A 20,128-nucleotide genomic window follows, 5' to 3' on the forward strand; every position below is an offset into this window, starting at 1 on the left:
GGCTCAGCCATTAAGCGTCTGCCTTCGGCTCAGGTCATGATCCCAGGGTCCTGGGACAGGGAGCCTGCTTCTCCCTCTCCCACTCTCCTTGCTTGTGTTCCCTCTCTTGCTGTCTCCCTCTGTAAAATAAATAAATAAAATCTTAAAAAAAAAAAAGAACCATAAATTCAATAACTCAATTAAACAGCCCAGACAACCACTACTACTGTATTTTTTCTTTCAGTTTTTTTCCCCAATGCATCTCTCAATACCTAAACATAGGTAACTAGATACCATATTGAATATAGTTCATCCACTAAATTATTTTACCTTTACAGCCTATCATAAACATTTTCTCATGAAAGATTCATTATAATCGTAACTGTCATGGCTCCATGACAGCCTACTATACAGATGTACAAAAACTCATTTAACCATTTTCCTAATGTTTGCTACTTATTTGCTAATATTAATAATGCTGCTGTGATAATCCTTGCATGTAAATATTTGCTACTTTCCAAATTACTTCTTTAGGGTCAAAAATATGAACATTTAAGGCCTTATGAAACTTACTCCCAAATTGTTTTCAGAAGGATTTGTAGTAATTTATATTCCCATCAGTAGTGATTAACAGTGCCTGTCTTACCAGCACTGCCATTATTCAAAAAAATATACAGACACGCATGCACTCAAATAGCTTGGTTTTTAGTTTTCTATTGCTCTTATAACAAATTATCACAAAACTAAAGGCTTTAAAACAACACACATTTATTATCTTACAGTTCTGTAAGTTGTAAGTCCCTGGGTCTCACTGAGCCAAAAATCAAAGTGTCAGTGTGGCTGTGTTCCTTTCTGGAGGTTCTAGAAGAATCAACGTCCTTGCCTTTTCCTGGTTTCTAGTGGCCACCTGCAAGCCTTGTTCAGGGCCCCCTTCCTGTCTTCAAAGCTGGCGAGAGAGATTTGAGTCTGGTCATGCTGCATCTCTCAGACTTCCTCTTTTGTTTCTTTTTTAAGGACTTCTGTGATTACACTGGGACCACCTGGATAAACCAGGATACTCTCTTTAAGGTCAGCTGATTAGTAAGCTTAATTCCCCCTGCAACCAAAGCTTTCCCTCACCATGTAATGTAACATGTTCACAGGTTCCAGAGATTAGAACATGTATATCCTTTGGGGATGGGAGCATTCTTCTGCCTACCACACTTGATAGGGCCAAAAAGCATCTCCTTGTTTTAATTTGCATTTCTCTTTTGATTACTGGTCTTTTCTCCTATTGGTGTACTGCAATTTTTCTCTTTTTGAATGAATGCTTTATATATTTATCTATATTATCTACCTGAGTTTTAATTGGGTACATGGCTGCTGAGCTGTATTTCCAGCCTCTCTTACTGATGGCGTGGCCATGTGACTAAGTCTGTACAACTGGATGTGAGGACAAATGACATATACAACCTCTTAGTCATCACCTAACGATGTAGTCATTGTCCTGGATGTCCCACTTCCCTTTCCTGTGGGCTAGAACGAGGGTATGATTACCAGCCAGCTTTGACCACTTCGACAGGGACATCACCCTAGGGGATGTTAGAGCGATAACAGAAAAGAAACTTGGGTCCTTGGAGGGCCTGGTGGAACAGAGCTGCCTACAAGCAACCCACTATCTTCTAGACTTTTTCCAGAGAAAAATTAACTTCTTTCTCATTGAGCCTGTGTATCCTTAATATCTTTATTACACAGCTTGGCCTATACCCTATTAATAATATGGGCTGTCAATAAATGTTGACTGTTGAATTATGAATTTAAAGGATGAAATCTGGGAACCAACATTTGTTATTTACGTCTACTACATCCATTTTTCCATTCACTTTCCTAAACTGCTTATATATTTTTATATTATTTTATCCGCTATCTATCATACTTGCAACACATATTTTTCCCAGTTTGCGTTTTAATTTTGATTTGTTTTGAAGCATAAAGGTTCAAATGTTTATGTAGTCAAACCCATAAACCTTTCCCTTGGTGATATCTTTCATTGTTTTTATGCTTGGAAAAAAGCAATCTCTTTAGGGATAAGATTAATTTTCCCTTATACGGTCTCATTTTTAAATACATAGCTTACTATTCCATCTGGAACATATTCTGATGCATGTAAAGTAACCAAATAGGTAACTGATTTTCCCAAACACATATTAGATAAACCTATTTAATAAAACATGATTTATTTAACAATCCTACTAATTTATGGGTTTTTAATTACATTAAATTATTATCAATGTCTACTTTAGTCTATTTTGTTCCTACAATGACTTTGTTGCAGATAAATGTTTTAATCGTTTGTTCCTTTTGGTAATAAGAGAAAAAAACATCTAGAGCAAATCTTTATTCAGAAGAAAAAAAATAGGATTTGCGACAGACTTTGAATGTACTCTTCCTAACTTTCAACTCAGCCTATTCCAAAAATCCTATCAACATGCGTGATTGTGATTATGTACAGTAACGAAGGAAAGTGGCCCATGGGGAGTTCTAGAGTTCTAAACTGGGTAATGGGTACATGGCTGCCTGTTTTATGATTATTTCCCTAAAGTGTACACACATGTTTATGTACCTTCTATATGTATATTATATTTAATCTAAACAAAGTAAATAAGAATATTCATATTACTGTATGGGCCCCTGGAAGAAATGTCTCAGAAATAACCATATCCTAAAGACAACCAAAAGGGGGAAAAAGTTACTCTCTACACCTTTCTACTCCCTTTTTTCACCCTGTTGAATACTAATCAAGATGAGTTGTCTTCCCCTACCAATCTTTCTCATGTGAAGCCCATATTACCACCATGCAGAAACAGTTGTAAAACTTGACCCCTGGACATTTAAGAGTCAAATTAGGGCAAATAAAATGATTGAATAAAAGCTAAATCTTAATCGGCTTTAAGACATTAAATATATTACATGATTATACTAGGATGGGCAAGCACAATGCAATTTGCTTAATCGGTTACCATTTAAAGTGAGGATGCTAGTACTTAGGGCAGTAGTTCTCCAACTTAAATGAGCATAAATTAACGAAAGGAGCTTGTTAAAACTGTTGATTCTGGGAATCAACAGAGACTACATGAATGGGACTGCAGTGGGGCCCCCAGGATCTGTATTTTAAATAAGTTGGTAGTGTGCAGACCATACTTTTAAAAAACACTGATCTAGGAAAATCTGAATCTTAATGTATTTTACAAAGAAGAGTCTTAGTTTTGAAATCTGCCAACTGTTCACTTTTAAATCAAAAGCTTTATATTTCTATACTGGGGAAATCTGCATATAACTCTTCCTTGCCTTTCCTTCTCTTGCTCTCATTACTGACACTCTAACATGATCATTCTAGTTTCACTTAACTAGTGTCTTCAGTCAAAAAGGTAATATATGGGGGTTCCTGGGTGGATCAGTCGTTAAGCATCTGCCTTCAGCTCAGGGCATGATCCCAGAGTCCTGGGATCGAGCCCCACATCAGGCTCCTCTGCTGGGAGCCTGCTTCTTCCTCTCCCACTCCCCCTGCTTGTGTTCCCTCTCTCGCTGGCTGTCTCTATCTCTGTCAAATAAATAAATAAAATCTTAAAAAAAAAAAAAGGTAATATATGCACACGGTAAAAATATTCCCAAGAGTAGGAAAGAGTACAAGATAAAGAGTAAATCTCCTTTTCCACCCCAGACTTCTAGTTCCCCAGACCTCCTCCTCAGAAACAACGGTAATGGCTTCTTTCACAAACAGTCCTTGCCATACATCCCTCCTACTTTTTTCCTAAATAGGAACATTTTAAACATAACATGTTACATAATATGTAAACTGCCTTTTTATAAAACTGGACAATGTATCTTGGAGATATTTCCATTCAGCACATACAGAACTTTTGCTTCCTTTTCACAGCTGCATACTATTCCACCATACACTTCACCATAACCAGTCCTCTGTTGAAGACACTGGCCTTCTTCTTCTTTATTTTTTTTTTTTTAAGATTCATTCATTTATTTATTTATTTGAGAGTGAGAGGAAGAGAGAATGTGAGTGGGGGGTAGGGCAGAGGGAGAGGGAGAGAGAATCTTCAAGCAGACTCCCCACTGAGTGCGGAGTCTTCCATGGGCTCCATCTCACCACCCTGAGATCATGACCTGAGCCAAAATCAAGAGTCGGATGCTTGGTGGACCTGGGTGGCTCAGTTGCTTAAGTGGCTGCCTTTGGCTTGGGTCACGGTCCCAGGGTCCTGGAACTGGGCCCCGAGTCAGGCTCCCTGCTCAGCAGAGAGTCTGTTTCTCCCTCTCCCTGTGCCTGCCACTCCCCCTGCTTATGCCACTTCCCTCTGCTTGTGCTCTTTCTCTTGCTCACTCTCTCGCTCTCGAATAAATAATTATAAAATCTTAAAAAAAAAAAAAAAGAGTCAGATGCTTAACCAACTAAGCCACCCAGGCATCCCGAAGACACAGGCCTTCTGAAAACAGCCTTCTACTATTACAAGCAAAGATGCAAAACACGGTTATCCTTGCAAACTGGTAGAACATATTTGGGCTAACTTTCTAGAAGTGCAAATACTGGGTTAAAGGACATTGCATTTTGAATCTAATAAATACTGCCAAAATGCCCTCCAAATAGGAATGCCCCGAACTACTCATACACTAGCGGGGCCCGTTTTTTCCTACCTCAAGCAACATGTTATCATACTTTTTCATTTTTGCCAATAAACAGACATCTACATGCTGTTTTAATTTTCATTTCTTTAATTATGATAGAGTTGGGCATCTTTCTCTAACTTTATGTCGAATGTATTTTAATTTCTGTAATTACGTGCTTGTATCTGTCACTCATTTTCCTACTAAGTTGCTATTTTTTTTTATTGATTTGAAGAATTCTTTTCAACTAAGGAAGTTACCCATTTGTTTTATTGTTGCAAATATTTCCCAGCTTTTAACTTGTCTTTTGATTTTGTTTTATAGTATACTTAATCATGCATATATCCTAAATTTTTATTTAGTCAAATGCATGAAGCCTTTCTTTTATGGCTTCTGAGACTTGCATTTTAATAGGAAGGTCTTCCTCATTCTAAGATCATTGAAAAATAGCCTCCTTATCTAACACTTTTATGGTTCATTTTTTACATTTACATTTTTGATCCAACTGGAATTTACTTAAGTGGTAAGACAGAGATTTAAAGTTTTTCTCCATTTTTTGATCCCCAGATAGCTAAGCAATGATCATAAGACCATTTATTAAACAATCTCTTCTGGTATGGTCATTTTATTTTTTTAATTAATTAACTTATTAATTAGTTAAAAAAGATTTTATTTCAGTAATCTCTACACCCAGCATGGGGCTCAAACCCACAACCGTGAGATAAAGAATTGCATGCTCCACTGACTGAGCCAGCTGGATACCGCTGGTACGGTCATTTTAAATATAATTTGCCAGTTGCACACATTTCACAATGGAATATATTTCTTAAAAAAAAGAAATCTATGTTCACTAGAACCATTCTATTTAACTATTTAACACACATTAGTAAATGTTATCTATTATTTATATTAATGAAAATTCACTGAATTAGAGGATAACATGGCTTGTGTTACAGGAATCACTGGATACACCTACAATTAAAAGCAGATATAACTTACTGTAAGTTCACCTTCCAGAAATCTTTAAATTGTTTACTGGGCATGTAATATCATATTTCATGCCACAGAGTAATGTCATCCAGTGCTATGCAGCAATGCCATCTATGATTTTTTTGGGATGCTTTGCTTCCCAATCACAAAGAAATGCTTATAGTTCATTATTCTAAGTTCCTGATTTATCCATGATGTTAACAGAAGTGGAAAAATAATTTTCTTGAATTTTTACTGGTACTATGCAGGTAAAAGCAATATTGATACCATGCAGAGATAGAACACCATTAGGAAGGTGGTGAGAAGAGTCTAGGTTGAGGAAAGAGCTTGTCAGAAGCTGCTGTTCTCACGTCTGGAGACTTACAGAAGCTAAGATACAGGAAGCCAAGGGTGCAGGGACACTGGTCCAGAAGGCTGGGTCTGAGGCTCAAAAAGCTCCAAGTAAAACACGGGCACAAAAACAGATTGCCAAGTACCTGTTTCAATGCTGGCCAAATGGACGTTATAGGTCTTTGCCCCTTCCTGCTGAATATCAGACAGAGATGGAAGCTTAGAAGTGGTGATCTACTGAACCTACTAGTCAAAACACATATTCTGGTTGTAGCATTTTCATCTTAACAGCTGCATATGCATTAATACTACTGCTTAAAAGAAATACTGTATGGACATAAAACGAAGTCTCATTTTTAAGGGGATAATATTCCTACATTCTTTATAGATGAACGCACGAGGATTGAAAATTCAATTTATACCCTCTTTTTATCAAAGATTCAATCTCTCTGAACTCTTCATTTTAGTAATTCTCTTTTATCTCCTCCTATCTTTGTTTATATTTCTTTATGAGCTCTATTTCTTTTCCATATCACCTTCTTCACCAAGACGGAGAGTCAATTCCTTATTACCCTTAGAGTTTTATATCTGGAAAAGATACAAAGGGGAATAGGGCTACAGAGAATAGAATGGATGGCTCGAAACAGAAGAAAAGCTAATACAAATATTAATGGGCTTTTAAAAAGAATGCATTATTGAAGTTAAGCTTACTGAAATTTGTATTTAAAAATTGTGGATGCTTAAAAGAAAACCGTATGTTTGAAAAATTAAGAACACCTCAAACACAATAATGAAACTTATCTGTTAAAACCTCACTCAAAAGGATAGGAAATGAAGATAGCTTTCCACCGAAACCCATCATCTCTCACCTGGTTTACTGCACGGGCTCCCCAACCGGTCTTCTTACTCCTGCCCTTGACCTTCAGCTTGTCTATTCTCAACAAACCAGCTTGTGACCAGGGTTCTCTTCAGCTCAAAATCACCAATGGTTTCCTAGCTCAGAAAAAGCTAAGGTCTTAAAGGATCTTATCTCACATTCCCACCACTATCCCATAATGTGCTGATCTCATTTCCTACCACTTCCCACGAAGCCTCTCATGTCTGATTTGGCTCCAGGCACACCAGCCTCCCTGCCAGGAGAGCTCTTCCTTTACATTTGCTGTTCTGCCTGGAATGCTTGGCCCCCAGATAATGCATGGCCCATTCCTTTGGGTTCTTACCCCAAGAAGTTATCTTCCCAGTAAGGTTTTGTCTTTTTTTTTTTCTTTTGGCCATTCTTTCTGAAATTTCACCATCCTTCCCCTGACATTTCAGATCTTTCTTTCCTATTTTATATTTTCTCCAAAACACATACGAGGTATTTTATTTATTTATCTAGTTTATTGTCAGTCTCCCCAACCAGAATGTAAACTCCAAGAGGCAAGGATTTGTCTTTACTGTTCTCTGCTGTATTCCCCATGTTCAGAAGAGAGCTTGGCACACAGTAGGAGTTCAGTGAATTTTATTAAGTGAACTGATAAACGAAAAAACAAATAAAAAATGGTTCCACTTTGGGCTCTCACTTCTTTCCTGGTCTCTTCCCAGCTATCTCTACCTTCTGTAATCAATGTGACATACCTCAAATCAGTAGTTTACCCAACACAGGTCAGATCCTACTACTGCTCTGAGCCAATTAAGAACCCAAGTGGCTTACAACTGCCCAGTGAGGAAAACACAATTCTACAGGACGGCATCAAGATCTCTCATAATCTGGATAACCTTTTCTAAACTCCTCTATTTATATCCCATTTTTATACCTTAACCTGTAGACAGACTGTCTCCCAAACTTGAATAATTTATAGATCCTTTTTAAGGGGAAAATTTTTTCTTTTTCTTTTTTTTAAAAAAATTTTATTTTATTTTATGTTATGTTATGTTAGTTACCATACAGTATATCATTAGTTTTTGATGTAGTGTTCCATGATTCATTGCTTGCATATAACACGCAGTGCTCCATGCAATACGTGCCATCCTTAGTACCCATCACCGGGCTAACACATCCCCCACCTCCCTCCCCTCTGACACCCTCAGTTTGTTTCCCAGAGTCCACAGTCTCTCATGGTTTGTCTCCCGCTCTGATTTGTCCCCCTTCATTTAAAAGGGGAAAATTTTTTCAATGACCTTCAAGATCACATCCAAGGACCCCAGTTTGAGAAACACTAATTTAAGATAATGACACTTTGGTCAATAAAAATGTCTTTTTAATTACAGATTATTACTGGTAAAATAATTTTTAATATGCTAACCAAAAGGAAAACAAAACTTTTAAATCTTCATATACCTTGTCCCCTCTGAGAATAAATCCACAGACCCAGGTACAGAAACGCTGCTGTATGCAAATGAAGCTACCTAACCATCCCAGGAGAGGCCTATGCTTACCTGCCTCTCTGCCTTTGTTCCTGTTATTCCTCTACTCTGGAATATTCCTTCCCTAACTATAGTTACCAAGTCCCAGGTCTACTCATCCTTCAATGCCTACTTTAATTATCACCTCCTTCACGAACTCTTTTTGATACCCTCAGCCGAAACTTCTCTCCATCTCTCAGGACAGTTTTATACCTCTTCTGTTGCACTAGCTACATTATTCTTCCTTATGTTATACCATTATTTTCTCATGGTTATTACAGCTCCTGGATAGCATGAAGATTAACTTGTTCTTTTTTTATTTACACAAAAAGTAGTATAGTCATCTTCCATATGACAATTAATAAACGTCCACTGAATTAATCATTATGTACGGAAAAAATAAATGCTAATATAACTATGACCCTCCTCTTAAAAATGGAACTGTTTAGGGGCATCTGGGTGGTTCAGTCAGTTAAGTGTCTGCCTTCAGCTCAGGTCATGATCCCAGGATCCTGGGATTGAGCCCCAAGTCAGGCTCCCTGCTCAGTGAGGAGTCTGCTCCTACCTCTCCCCTGTTTGTGTGCACCCTCTCTTTCTCTCAAATAAGTAAAATCTTTAAAAAAAATGGAACCATTTACTAAAAGCTTATAACCAAACATATATAATATATTCATAACAAAAGAAGAAAAATGTGGGAAGAAATTTTAAGTTATTTATAGGATTTACCTTCTTTTAAGCATTAAGTCTGATACAGGTATGCATCTTAGACCAGTTCCCAAAACCATAAGGAAGGATGTCAGAAGCACAGTTATCCGAAGACCTAGGGGGGAAAAAAATCTGGGTTATCTTTTATATTCTTTTCATGTAAGTCCAGTGTTAAAAGCAAAGGTTTTTTTACTCAATCACAGTGATATTATATTCTTTTAGCTTTTTGCTGAAACTCCACACATGGGGAAAAAACTCTCCATACTGAAAATGAAATGATTCTAACTTTAATAGAAAACTTGAATGATGACATCATGGAAGAAGTTCCATTAGTTCCAGTTTTTCAAAATGAATGGTTACAATGTTTTGTTCACATGTAATAGTAAAAAATATAGAAAATATTTTTAAAGAACTAGCTATTTTAGTTTTATACTTCCAATATAAAATTTCTAGTTTTCAAATGCAAGCTGCAAAAACTCTAAACTGCCCCTAAAAAGTTTTTTAAAGTAGACAGATCATGGCTTTAAATTTTCTTGAAAAATGACAACTGGCCAATTATGTATTTTATCTAATAATCAGAACAAGCTAATGCTTATTATATGAGGTGGTCCTTTAGAACCCTTTGATTATGAATACAACAATGGTCTTTTTATTTTTCTTGACGTATCAGGTAGCTTTTAATTTATAGAATTATACCGTTAAAAAAAAAAAAGGCATAGCTTAGGACTTTATAATATGGACCAAACAGCTTTTTCCTTTCTATCCCAAATAAAGTTATTTAAAAAATGTGTGCCAAGGGTAGGTCACATGGATAACAAGGTAAAAGAGAATATAAAAATATTAAAATAAGGTAATCAAAAATAGACACAATATTGTAGCTATAGTAATATAATGGGATTATAAATTCCTACTGCTGTAATGCTACACTTCTGTTACTACTGAACTAATGCCACCTATTTGTGGCAGCCACATCACACAGGTGGCTCATACTGAGCATGTGGGAAAAGTGGCAACACTTCTTCCAATTTCTCCCAAATTCAATGCCTCCTTGAAACCATTCATGGTGAACAGACTGAAGGCAAATTTTTTAATCCAAATTTTTCTTTTTTTTCCAGGGCTTTCTTTTTTTTGACAGAGGGGAGATAGTTAAGTATTTTGGTTTTCAAAGGGCTTTTCTGCTTGAAGATGTTAAAAACAAGACAACAGGCCCAAAATGGAGTTGCTCATGCTAAGCCTCATGTCACCAAACTGCCCTGACTTAATGACAGTTTTGGTTCTCCCAGAAATGGAACACTAACCTAGTCAGTCAGTGCTAGTGAGGTAATCTGCCTGCTAGACCCCCTCCTATCCTCTAAAGGAAAATGACCCTGCCACAAGCAATCCACTTTTTGCTACCGTAACTTCCTTGTTCCCACTCCCTTCTGCTTGTAAAAGTCTTTCATTTTGCACAGCCCTTGGAACTCCTTTCTATATGCTAGATGAGATCCTGCCCGATTCAAGAATCATTGAATAAAGCCAGTAAGATCTTTAATCAGCTGAATTTTGTTTCTTAACCAAGGAAATTGAAAGTCAACAAAACTGTAATTATGCAGATTAAACATAGTAAGGAAAATAAACTTGAGATCTGGATCAGGCACACACATGCCACATTGAGGATAATTTGTGATATGAACAGAGTTAGCATTATAATATTCTTGTATGATTTGAATATGATTAATACAATTTGGCAGAAGGAATATCATCGAAAATTGTGCTTCTCAGTAAGAAGTAATGCATACATACTGCTCATTTACTGCTTCTACTAACAGAATGCAAATTTTAAACCCACATTATAGCCATGGGAAATAGAATGTAATTAATAAAAAGTAAATTCATGGTCATAAATATGCTAAACTTGCAAAATGTTGTTCTTATAAGGCTATATGGGGTGTCCTATGAGATACTGATTAAAATGTTACAGATTTGGGACTATAAGGTTTTAACTTTTACACGATACTTATTTTTTTCCTAAGTATTTGGTTTGTAATTAAGGTAAGCAGCCACCAAGTAAGCAGGGAGGCATTGTTTATGACCACAGAGTCCAAATAACCCAGTTTCCTATTATTACTGCTAAAGGTTGGCACACTTTTCTACTCAATTATAGTTTTTATTAAAAAGACGATAATATAACAGCTAAATATATACATTTCATAATAAAGAAGTTGTGAAAGCTGATTATTAAAGCAACCTCACAGGTACAGCTTGTAGATTTCTTGCTTATTTTTAATTGTTGCCAAGTATTACTTAATCCACCCCAGATGATGCTCAATTCCGAATAAAATGTTTTCTTTATCTCACTTGAATCTTGACAAGACAGGACTCTATAATTTCATGTAATCAAAATAACATCAACTGACTTTGGGAAGGAAAGATATGAGGACACCAGAAAATAAGCCTATGAGACATCTAGTACTTTTATGTAAATAAATAGATTCCAAGTGATTACAGTACTAGGATGTGAGTGCAAAACCCAACCGATGAAAGGCATTAGAACAATTTCAGAAAACCAAACATGATTGAAAATAAAAATAAATTCTATTCAAATATGGCACAGACGCTGCAGGAAGTTTCCTTCCCATGGACTCCTTTTGCTGGGAACATATTTGGTACAAGAATGGCATCTCTACAACAGCTGTGCCTAAAAAATCAGGACGCAAAGTTCATCGGAACACACACGCACATCCATAGTGGATGCATGGGAAATTAATTATAGCCAGAAAGCTCATCTGGTAAGAGTGTTCTCAGGCTCCATACTTCCATCAACTGGAGAGAAGACGAGCTCTGTTTGTTCTTGGTGAGGAGACCTCCAGTCTCACTATCCCCAAAAGCCATAGGCTTGCCACCTCAAACTGCTTTGGGGACCATCAGGAACAATCATATTGTGCCTGTTTTCCTGTCTACATCAGTAATGAGAGATCCAAGATTCACAGGTCATCCCTATACAAATATGGCTTCATATATCCCCTAATCTGAACTCATCTCTACAGCCTCCCCAACTCCTGAAACCTTTCCACTGCGCCTTCCGGAAGGCTGACAGTCAGTGAATCAGTGGAATCCCTATATTCTCAAGCCCTTCTCCAAGTGTTCTCTTTACTTTCTTAATCCCACCAAAACCTCTCCCCTCATGACACTGCTTCCCCAGCACTTCCAGATCACTGTCACTCTCTCCTTTCTCAAGTTCCCCAGTCTCTTTTCTTGATGCTTTTAAGATTTTTTCTGGTTTTAAGCAACATGATTATGATGTGCTTCAGTGTAGTTTTCTTCATGTTTCTTCTGCTAGGATTCTTGTGTTTCTTAGAATTGTGGGTTTATAGAGACAGAATTTTTCTGCCATTATTTCTTCAATTTTGGGGGCCCTCCTTCATCATGCTCTATGCCCTTCCCTTACTTTTCTCTTCTTCTAGAACCCTAATTACATGTATATTAGGTCACTTAAAACTGTCCCACCGTTCACTGATGCTGGTGGAGTTTTTGGTTTTTTTCTTATTAGTCTTTTTTGCCCCCCTCTCTTCTATTTTGGATAGTACTTATCGCCGTCTTCAAGTTCACTAATCTTTCCTTCTGCAATGTCTAACCTGCTATTAAATCCTGTCCAGTACATCTTTTTTTTTTTTTTTTGGTCAGATTGCATTTCCATCTATAGAAATTTAATGTTGGTCTTTTTATGTTTCCTGTGTCTCTCCTTAACATGTTCATGCTTTCTTCTATTTTCTTGAACAAATATAGAATAAAGTAGTTGTTTTGATGTTCCTGCTTACTCAATTTACCATTTGTGCCATTTTGGGATCTGTTTCTATTCATTGTTTTTTCTCCTCTTTATGGGTTGTATTTTCCTGCTTCTTTGCATGCTTGATAAATTTTTATTTTGATGTCAGGAATTCTGAATTTTACCTTGTTGGATGATGGATTTTTTTTTTTGGCACTTCTTTAAATATTGGTGAACGATATTGTAAGATATAGCTGAGTTACTTTTGATCTTTCTGAGGCATACTTTTAAGCTTTATTAGGTGAAACCAGAGCATTCTTTAGCCTAGGGTTCTTTTGTCTTTATTACTGAGGCAATGCCCCTATGAGTATTCAACCCAAGCTCTTACGCATTTTGAGCTTTTCCCTTTCTAGCCTTGGGAATGTGAACTATTCCAAGCCTTGTGTGAACTCTGGGAATTGTTCTGCCTGTTCTTTTTTGCTGGTCCTTTTTCCAGCATTTGGTAGTTTCCTCACATGTATCCGCTGATCAGTTATCAGCTGAAGATTCAAGAGAAACTCCCTGTAGATCTAGAACTTTCTGTAAAGCTTTATTCCTCTCTGGTACTCCACCCTAAGAATTCTAGCTAAGTTGGCCTCTTGCAATTCTCAACTGTCTCCTCAACCTAGGGAAACTGCAGCACTCAGTCTGAGCTTCCCATCTCTACACTGATACCTAGAAATTCTCTGAAGTCAGTAGGCTGAAGCATTCATAGGGATCACCACCCTGCCCTGCCTGTTGTCAAATGTCTGAAAACTGTTTCATTATACTTTAATTTTTTTTGTTTTTAGTTGAAAATTGAAGGATAAATCCAGTTCCTAATATTCCATCATGGCCAGAACAACCTTTGATCTAATATATATATCTAATTCTAATACTCAAAACTCCTTGCTGCAGTTGTCTAGAGCCTACCAAACCTGTCTCCAGGGCATTCACCCTCACCATTTGCAAATGTCTTGGCTCATTATTCCTCCTTATGACAGTACTTTTTCTTAAATCTGGTGATTTCAAGATCCACTAGATGATCATCTCAATATCCCTGCCTCTCAGTCCCGACTTCTTCATCCATGATCATGTTCTCTACCCTATACCTCAGTAGTCTGTTCTCTTCTTTATACTCTGACCTTATCTTTACTATGATTGCATCCATGGCATAATCTCAATTTCAAGCATTCCATTCTCCAACACTGACCTCCTCTCTTTCTCTCTTGCCTTGCTTTATATTCCTCCATAGCATTTATCATCATCTGACATACTAAATATTTAATTTTGTTTGTTGCCTAGATCTCCTCATTAGAATACAGGCTCTGTGAAGTCTATCTTCTCAGTACTTAGCACACATTTAGGTACTATCTCCTTGAAACTTTCTTCACTTGGCTGCTAGGGCTCACTTGCTCTTGGCAAACCCATCTTTGGAAGATAACCGGTCTTCTATGATAAGCTGGCTGGGACCTGTGGCAGCAGGAAGGCCAGACAACTATCTACCCTCTAGGGAGCAAGGTATTTTAGTACCCAAGAATGCCAGAACTTACTTTCTATGTATGTATATAGGACATCTGCAGCAGGACAGCCAACATATGCAAGTATATTAGCTTTCTCCTACTGAAAAGGAAAATCACTTCCTAAAAAAGAATTTTTCGTTTATTTTTTATTGCTTCAACCAATGGCAAATATAAAATTGATTTCCCATGTGGTTACAGGAACTATTGAAATAATTCCTAAAGTAACTTATTTTATAAAGTGAATTTATCTAGCCACAGATAGTTCATACAATTATAATAAAAAAGGCAAAAATTAACATTCTTCTACCATAAAAACAAGTTTGGTTCAATTTAGAAAATGATATTGGAAAATGCTCCTGACAAAAACATAAATAAAAAGAAACAACAAAATAACATTTTCCCCTAAATTTAGCCAACCTTGTAAGGAATGACAAAGGAATTGTCATAGATTGGAGGAGATTAAGGAGAAATGGTAACTAAATGCAATTTGGGACCCTAGACTGAATCCTGGAAGAGGAAAAAAAAAAAAAAAGACGTTAGCTGAAAAACTGGGAAATCCAAATACAATCTATAATTCAGTTGAAAAGCAAACAAACAAACAAACAAACAAAACAAAGAAAACCTCCATTCAGGGGGCGCCTGGGTGGCTCAGTTGGTTAAGCATCTACCTTCGGCTCAGGTCATGATCCCAGGGTCCTGGGATGCAGCTAGCATGGAGTCTGCTTCTCCCTCTCCCTCCTCCTCTCCCCTGCTCATGCTCTCTCTCTCGTTCGCTCGCTCACTCTATCTCAAATAAATAAATAAATAAATAAATAAATCTTTTTAAAAATTGGGGGGTGGGGGGAATAAAACTTCACTCAGTACAAGAAACCTTCCTCAGCATCTAGCACAAATCCTCTGCAAAAGTACTTACTCTATCTGGAAGTTCTATGCCAGTCAAGACACACCTTCCAGGGCTGGACACCTTTTTGTTCTTAGAAGGTTCTTCCTTTATTGCTTTGAGTTACATCCTTTTGTAGCTTCACTCAATTTAGTTCTTCCTTCTACAACTCCACACAGTGAGTCTAATTCCTCTTTTACTTGATCTTCACATATTTTATATTCTGCCTCAAGTTTCTTTGTAAATGTTGACACACCCAGTTCCCTTAATCTTACACATTGTGATTTTTACATCATTATTCTTGTCACACGACTTTCAAAGTGCTCCAGTTTGTCAATGGTCTTCTTAAAATTAATGCTCGGACCCAATGCTTGAGTGTATCAAACTACTTCTGTTTGACACTCTACTTCTATGCCTAAAACTGTCCTCCTTTTTCAGCAGCTACATCACAGTGATCGTGAATCATTTACCCATACCTGTGTGGTATAATTCAATGCCTTATCATTCAGTTGTTTGACCTCTTTTTTCTCCTCACAGAATCACACTGGCAAGTAGTAAAGTGAGATGTCTGTCCAGAGTATTCCTCAGAGAGTCTACATTCATCTGCCACACTTTATCTGAGAGTCATAAATCTCAACTGACATAACCACCTAGTCACAAACACACACTTTAAAGCTGCCGTGCACCATTTTAGAGAAATCAAAGCATTCAGATTGGATTTTCCCAAAAACCCTGGGCTGGAGTCATCTATTATGCAAAGCCAACTCAATACTTCCTTATATCTGGGCATCATCAGTCTATTTTCTGACCTTTCATCCTCAACACCTCCAAATCCCTTTGAAGTCAAAGCATCAGTCATTTTTGGTCAGGTGTAAAAAACATAGCACGTGCACGGGAATGCTCTGATGTCCACATTGTGCAAAACCATGATCACTTAATCTCTGCTGTTGCATAATGGGCCTTGATGTAAACATAAATACAGTATGGGCAAAGAAGCCTCCCCGTATTTGTCGCTTTGGGGACAGAGGGTTCCTGGTCAGGAATGGGATACCAGCAACAGTCGGTCACCTCACATAACCCTTAAGACGAAGCCGAGGGCGGCGACGGCCCGGGCTCTGGCTCCCCCGGGAGTGACCGCGCCTGCCTGCGCTGCCCGGACCCCCTCACCTCTCTTATCCAGGAGCCACATGAACGCGAAGCAGGGCAGGAAGCCGATGGGTCCCCACAGCACGAGCAGCGCGATGTCCCAGCTGGAGAAGCCATAGGCCTGGCGCGCCGAGTTCTGGATAGGGCCCCAGGTGTTCCAGACCAGGCCCTGCGCGAAGCCCAGCAGCGAGAAGAGCAGCAGCACCAGCCAGCGGCGCCCGTACACCCGCCCGGGACCCGGGGCCGCCGCGGGCAGCGCCGCCGCCGCCTCCCGGCTTCTCCAGACGGCCCCCGGCGCAGGCCCGAGCCCGGGGCCCAGCAGTGGCTGCCGCTCCTCCTCGCTGCTCCAGCCCGCGCCCATGGCGACGCGCGGCCCGCGGGGCCCCTGCCCAGCACCGTCCGGGTGGCCGCCGACCAGCCCCGCGCGGATGCGGCCGCAGGAGGCAGAGGCAGAAGCTGCTGTGGTCGCCCTCGGCCTTAGGGCCGCGCCCGGTGCGCCTGCGCCGCGCTAACCGGCCCGGGGCTGGAAGGCGGGGCAGGTGCCTCGGGCTGGGAGGAGGCTGGGGTACCTCACTGGGGCAGCCCCCTCGCGGGTACTGGAGAGGAAACTGAGGCGGGAGAGGGCGTGGAGACCCCCGTCCCTGAGGCAGGAATAAAAAGGCGGGAGGAGCGCGGCTGAGCCCGGGAAAAGGAAACTCCCAGAAAGGCTGTGTTTAGGGGAGGTTGAGCAAGGAACCTGGGATTGCAGGAGGAAGTGCCTAAGTTTACATCACGTGTCCAATAAACAACTCGGATACCTCCGGTCACTTAAGCTATTGCTTGCTTCTATATTGGATTTATTATTATTATTTTTGATTTCTAACTTTAGAAATTAAAGGGGGAGATAGGATAAGATTGAGCTGTTGGATTTGCCCCTTGAAAATAATTTATTTTTTACAGACAGTAAGTACTGCCTGGTTTTATCAGCTAACTTTTGTCTTAACCAATGAGATTATAAACTAGCTAATTACATTCATATGTATATAAAAAAGAAATAGATATCTTTTTACCTGTTGCCTGTCATTAATAGGCTAGCAAAAAGATATGTTGATTAAGAGATTTCTGTCCCTAATGACTTAGATCTATCTCCAGTTATTACAATTTTGACCAGACGAAAGGTAAGTGAGAAGGGTCGGGGTTGTTGATCTCTTGATCAAGCAGCCGGTTATTTCATTATACAAACCCAGAAGCCTGACAGCTGTCGGTTAGTGTCCTTGAAACCCTAGGTCAAGCGATTTGGCTTGTGTGGGTCGGGAAATGAGTCACGGAGATCGCAATTAAAGGACATTTGCCTGAAGTTCGTATTCCCCAGAAGCCACAAAAACCAGATGGAGTCACGTTACTGCCAAAAGGGCAAGAGAGGTGGAAGAGAAGCGTGGGCTCTCCTGGTAAGAGCGGCTGCAGTGTAAGCGGAGGCAGAGTCCCATTCCACTGCCCGGAGCCCACAGAAATGCAAACCATCCCCCAAAACTCCAATAATGTTGGGTGTAGGAAAGCGGCAAGGCAGATATGTAGGACCTGACTAAAAAAGACGACAATGGAAGGCAGCTAAACGTCTGGGGAAGATAAAAAGCGCTACAGCCGAGACCACGTGCTGACTTTGCAACAACCGGGGAACCAAAACAAACCTGCGTGGCCCCGCCCAGCGCCCGTCACGTGACTGCCTAGTGAGTGGTGCTTCCGGGGGATCCTTGGAATCGCTACCGCGGCTCCTTCCTGCCGTGCGACTCCAGAGCTCGGGTTTTGGCGGTCCCCTGAACCGGCTGCCACTCCACTCCGCTTTGGGGTGGGGGTTGAGCTAGCCATGGCAGCAACCCCGGGGGCGACCACCGAAAAGGCCCCTGCAGCTGGAGCTGGAGAGGTGGAAGGTAGGCGCCAGGCTGAAGTCAGACCACGAGTACAACCCGGTGCCAGCTCAATCTCTGGCACCTTTCATATGGCCGTTTGATCTAGCTCTTATTTCACGTCTCTCCGGCACTGCATTAAACTGAAGAAATTTTTTATTTTTAGGGAAGGTGGCTTTTTCAAATTGGGGCATCCAGATTTCCAGTCATCGTGCAGGCTCTGTATCCCCACATTCTGCCAGGGCTGATTCACGCATGAGGGTGGTTTGAATGGATTAAAATTAAATTTGTGAAAGTGAAGCCCACTCTTGAGATAAATGGAAGTATCTGGGTCTTTTATGAGCAGAGATTATGAGCTTTTGTTAGATTTTGGTGGAGTCCCGCCTTAGATAACCAGTGAGGTTGGGTGGCCCCTGTGCCAGAGATCTCTGTTAGCATTTATTGAGTGCTCTGTTCCTGGCGCAGTTCTGGGTACTGCTACTGGGGATCTAGAGACTTTTGATTGTTTATAATAATGCCTTTTTTCAATTGAGTAAAGGGGCGTGGAAAGGAAAAGAATGATTAATACCTTGTAACATGAATAATACCAGCAGTACACACGGGGTGAGGGCTGTCACCAGGAGGAGAGATCCCTGTGGGGAAAACATAAATGCTTCAGGGAAGAAGTAGATGGAGGTGGTTCTTTTAAGATTGAATGAGATCATGACAAACTTAGGTGGTAGTGCTGGGGAGTTGTGGGAAGACAGGGAGCAGAAAAACAGGATGGCTGTCGTTGGAGATCAAATAGTCATGTTTGCCTAGAGCGGGAAATGACCAATCTGAGCGGAAGAAACAATTATAACTTCCTCCTGTCTCACCACAGTCTCTTTTCTTTATAAACAACCTTATGTACCCCAAGGATACAATTCTTGAACTTTATACCTCCCATCCATTGATTCTTATCTTTTCTGTCCATCTGAACCCCCTTATCAAGTTTATAATGCATGTTCTATTTTATCATGATCTCTCCCCTGAAGATGCACCGTTCCTTTGTCCCTCCCTGTCTTTTATTTTTCTGGCAGAACTCATACTCTTGATGAACCCAACCTTTTGTCCTCTTTGCACCTGCACTTATATGGCTGAATTTTGCTAGAAAAAGCCCTGGGCAAATTGATGACAGTATAAAATGAAAATGATCAACCTCTTGAATATTGAGCCAGCATGGGCCTGAGATCCTCTGATTCTGTTTCTGTGGTAAGCTTACTTCCTCCAATGACAATTCCCCAAACTATATCCTCTCTTCATCTCTTTCTCACTTTCAATGGGTGACTTTACAAGTCAGGTCAGTTCTGCATCTAATTTGTCTACTTTTTCCCTCCTTCACTATCAGACCCTTGTGCAAATCCACATTTCTCACCTAAACCATTGCCGTATCCTCAGCATGTGACCCTGTCTTTTATCTTGTGCCCCTCCAATCCCTTCTCCGTTCAGCAAAAAAGTGACACTCCCTTGCTTAAAATTCTTCAGTGAATTCCACTGCACTTAGAATAAAATCCAAACTTTTAACCATGACCTACAGAAATCCTTGGTCTGGGCTCTGCTGATGTCTCCAGGAGCCTCTTTTGTCACTCACTTCCCCCTCCTCTTGTCTACTTTTCACATAGTGGGCTTCTTAATCTTCAGCTTTCAGAGTATGTCACCACCTGAGTTCTTACCAGACCAACCTATCTAAAACAGTCATTTTCGTTTTCCCCTGACTCCTAACCATTTATGTTCCTGCTTCCTTCATTTCACTTACTGCAGTCGGAAATTACTTGATTATTATTGTTTCCTCCACATGTACTTAAGTACCTTTAGGGCAGAACCTATATCTGTTCTGTTCACCACAGTGCCCAAGCAGCAAGTACAATGC

At 39.8% G+C, this 20,128-nt stretch overlaps 2 protein-coding genes across 3 annotated transcripts in view; one reads left to right on the forward strand and one right to left on the reverse strand.

The window, feature by feature from the left end:
- The window catches only part of SLC49A4 (solute carrier family 49 member 4), a 78,155-nt gene extending 61,321 nt beyond the window's left edge, over positions 1 to 16,834 (reverse strand). Inside the window, exons 1-2 of the mRNA XM_026494872.4 lie at positions 16,376 to 16,834; positions 9,064 to 9,157 (exon numbers count right to left, since the gene is read on the reverse strand). Of these exons, the coding sequence (XP_026350657.1) occupies positions 9,064 to 9,157; positions 16,376 to 16,715 (434 nt within the window). The 5' untranslated portion in view covers positions 16,716 to 16,834. The remainder of the gene's footprint in view (positions 1 to 9,063; positions 9,158 to 16,375) is intronic.
- A 316-nt stretch (positions 16,835 to 17,150) lies between these two features.
- HSPBAP1 (HSPB1 associated protein 1) overlaps positions 17,151 to 20,128 on the forward strand; it is a 58,396-nt gene continuing 55,418 nt past the window's right edge. Inside the window, exons 1-2 of one of the 2 annotated variants that reach the window (XM_057306511.1) lie at positions 18,191 to 18,261; positions 19,299 to 19,470. Coding sequence is in view for 1 of the 2 variants with exons in the window: in XM_026494860.4 (XP_026350645.1) it covers positions 18,198 to 18,261 (64 nt within the window). In the remaining variant the exon portion in view is untranslated. Of the gene's footprint in view, positions 18,262 to 19,298; positions 19,471 to 20,128 lie in introns of both variants that reach the window. The other variant, XM_026494860.4, reaches the window with a different exon arrangement.

This window comes from Ursus arctos, unplaced genomic scaffold (assembly GCF_023065955.2).
Source record: "Ursus arctos isolate Adak ecotype North America unplaced genomic scaffold, UrsArc2.0 scaffold_4, whole genome shotgun sequence".
NCBI classification, from domain to species: Eukaryota; Metazoa; Chordata; class Mammalia; order Carnivora; family Ursidae; genus Ursus; species Ursus arctos.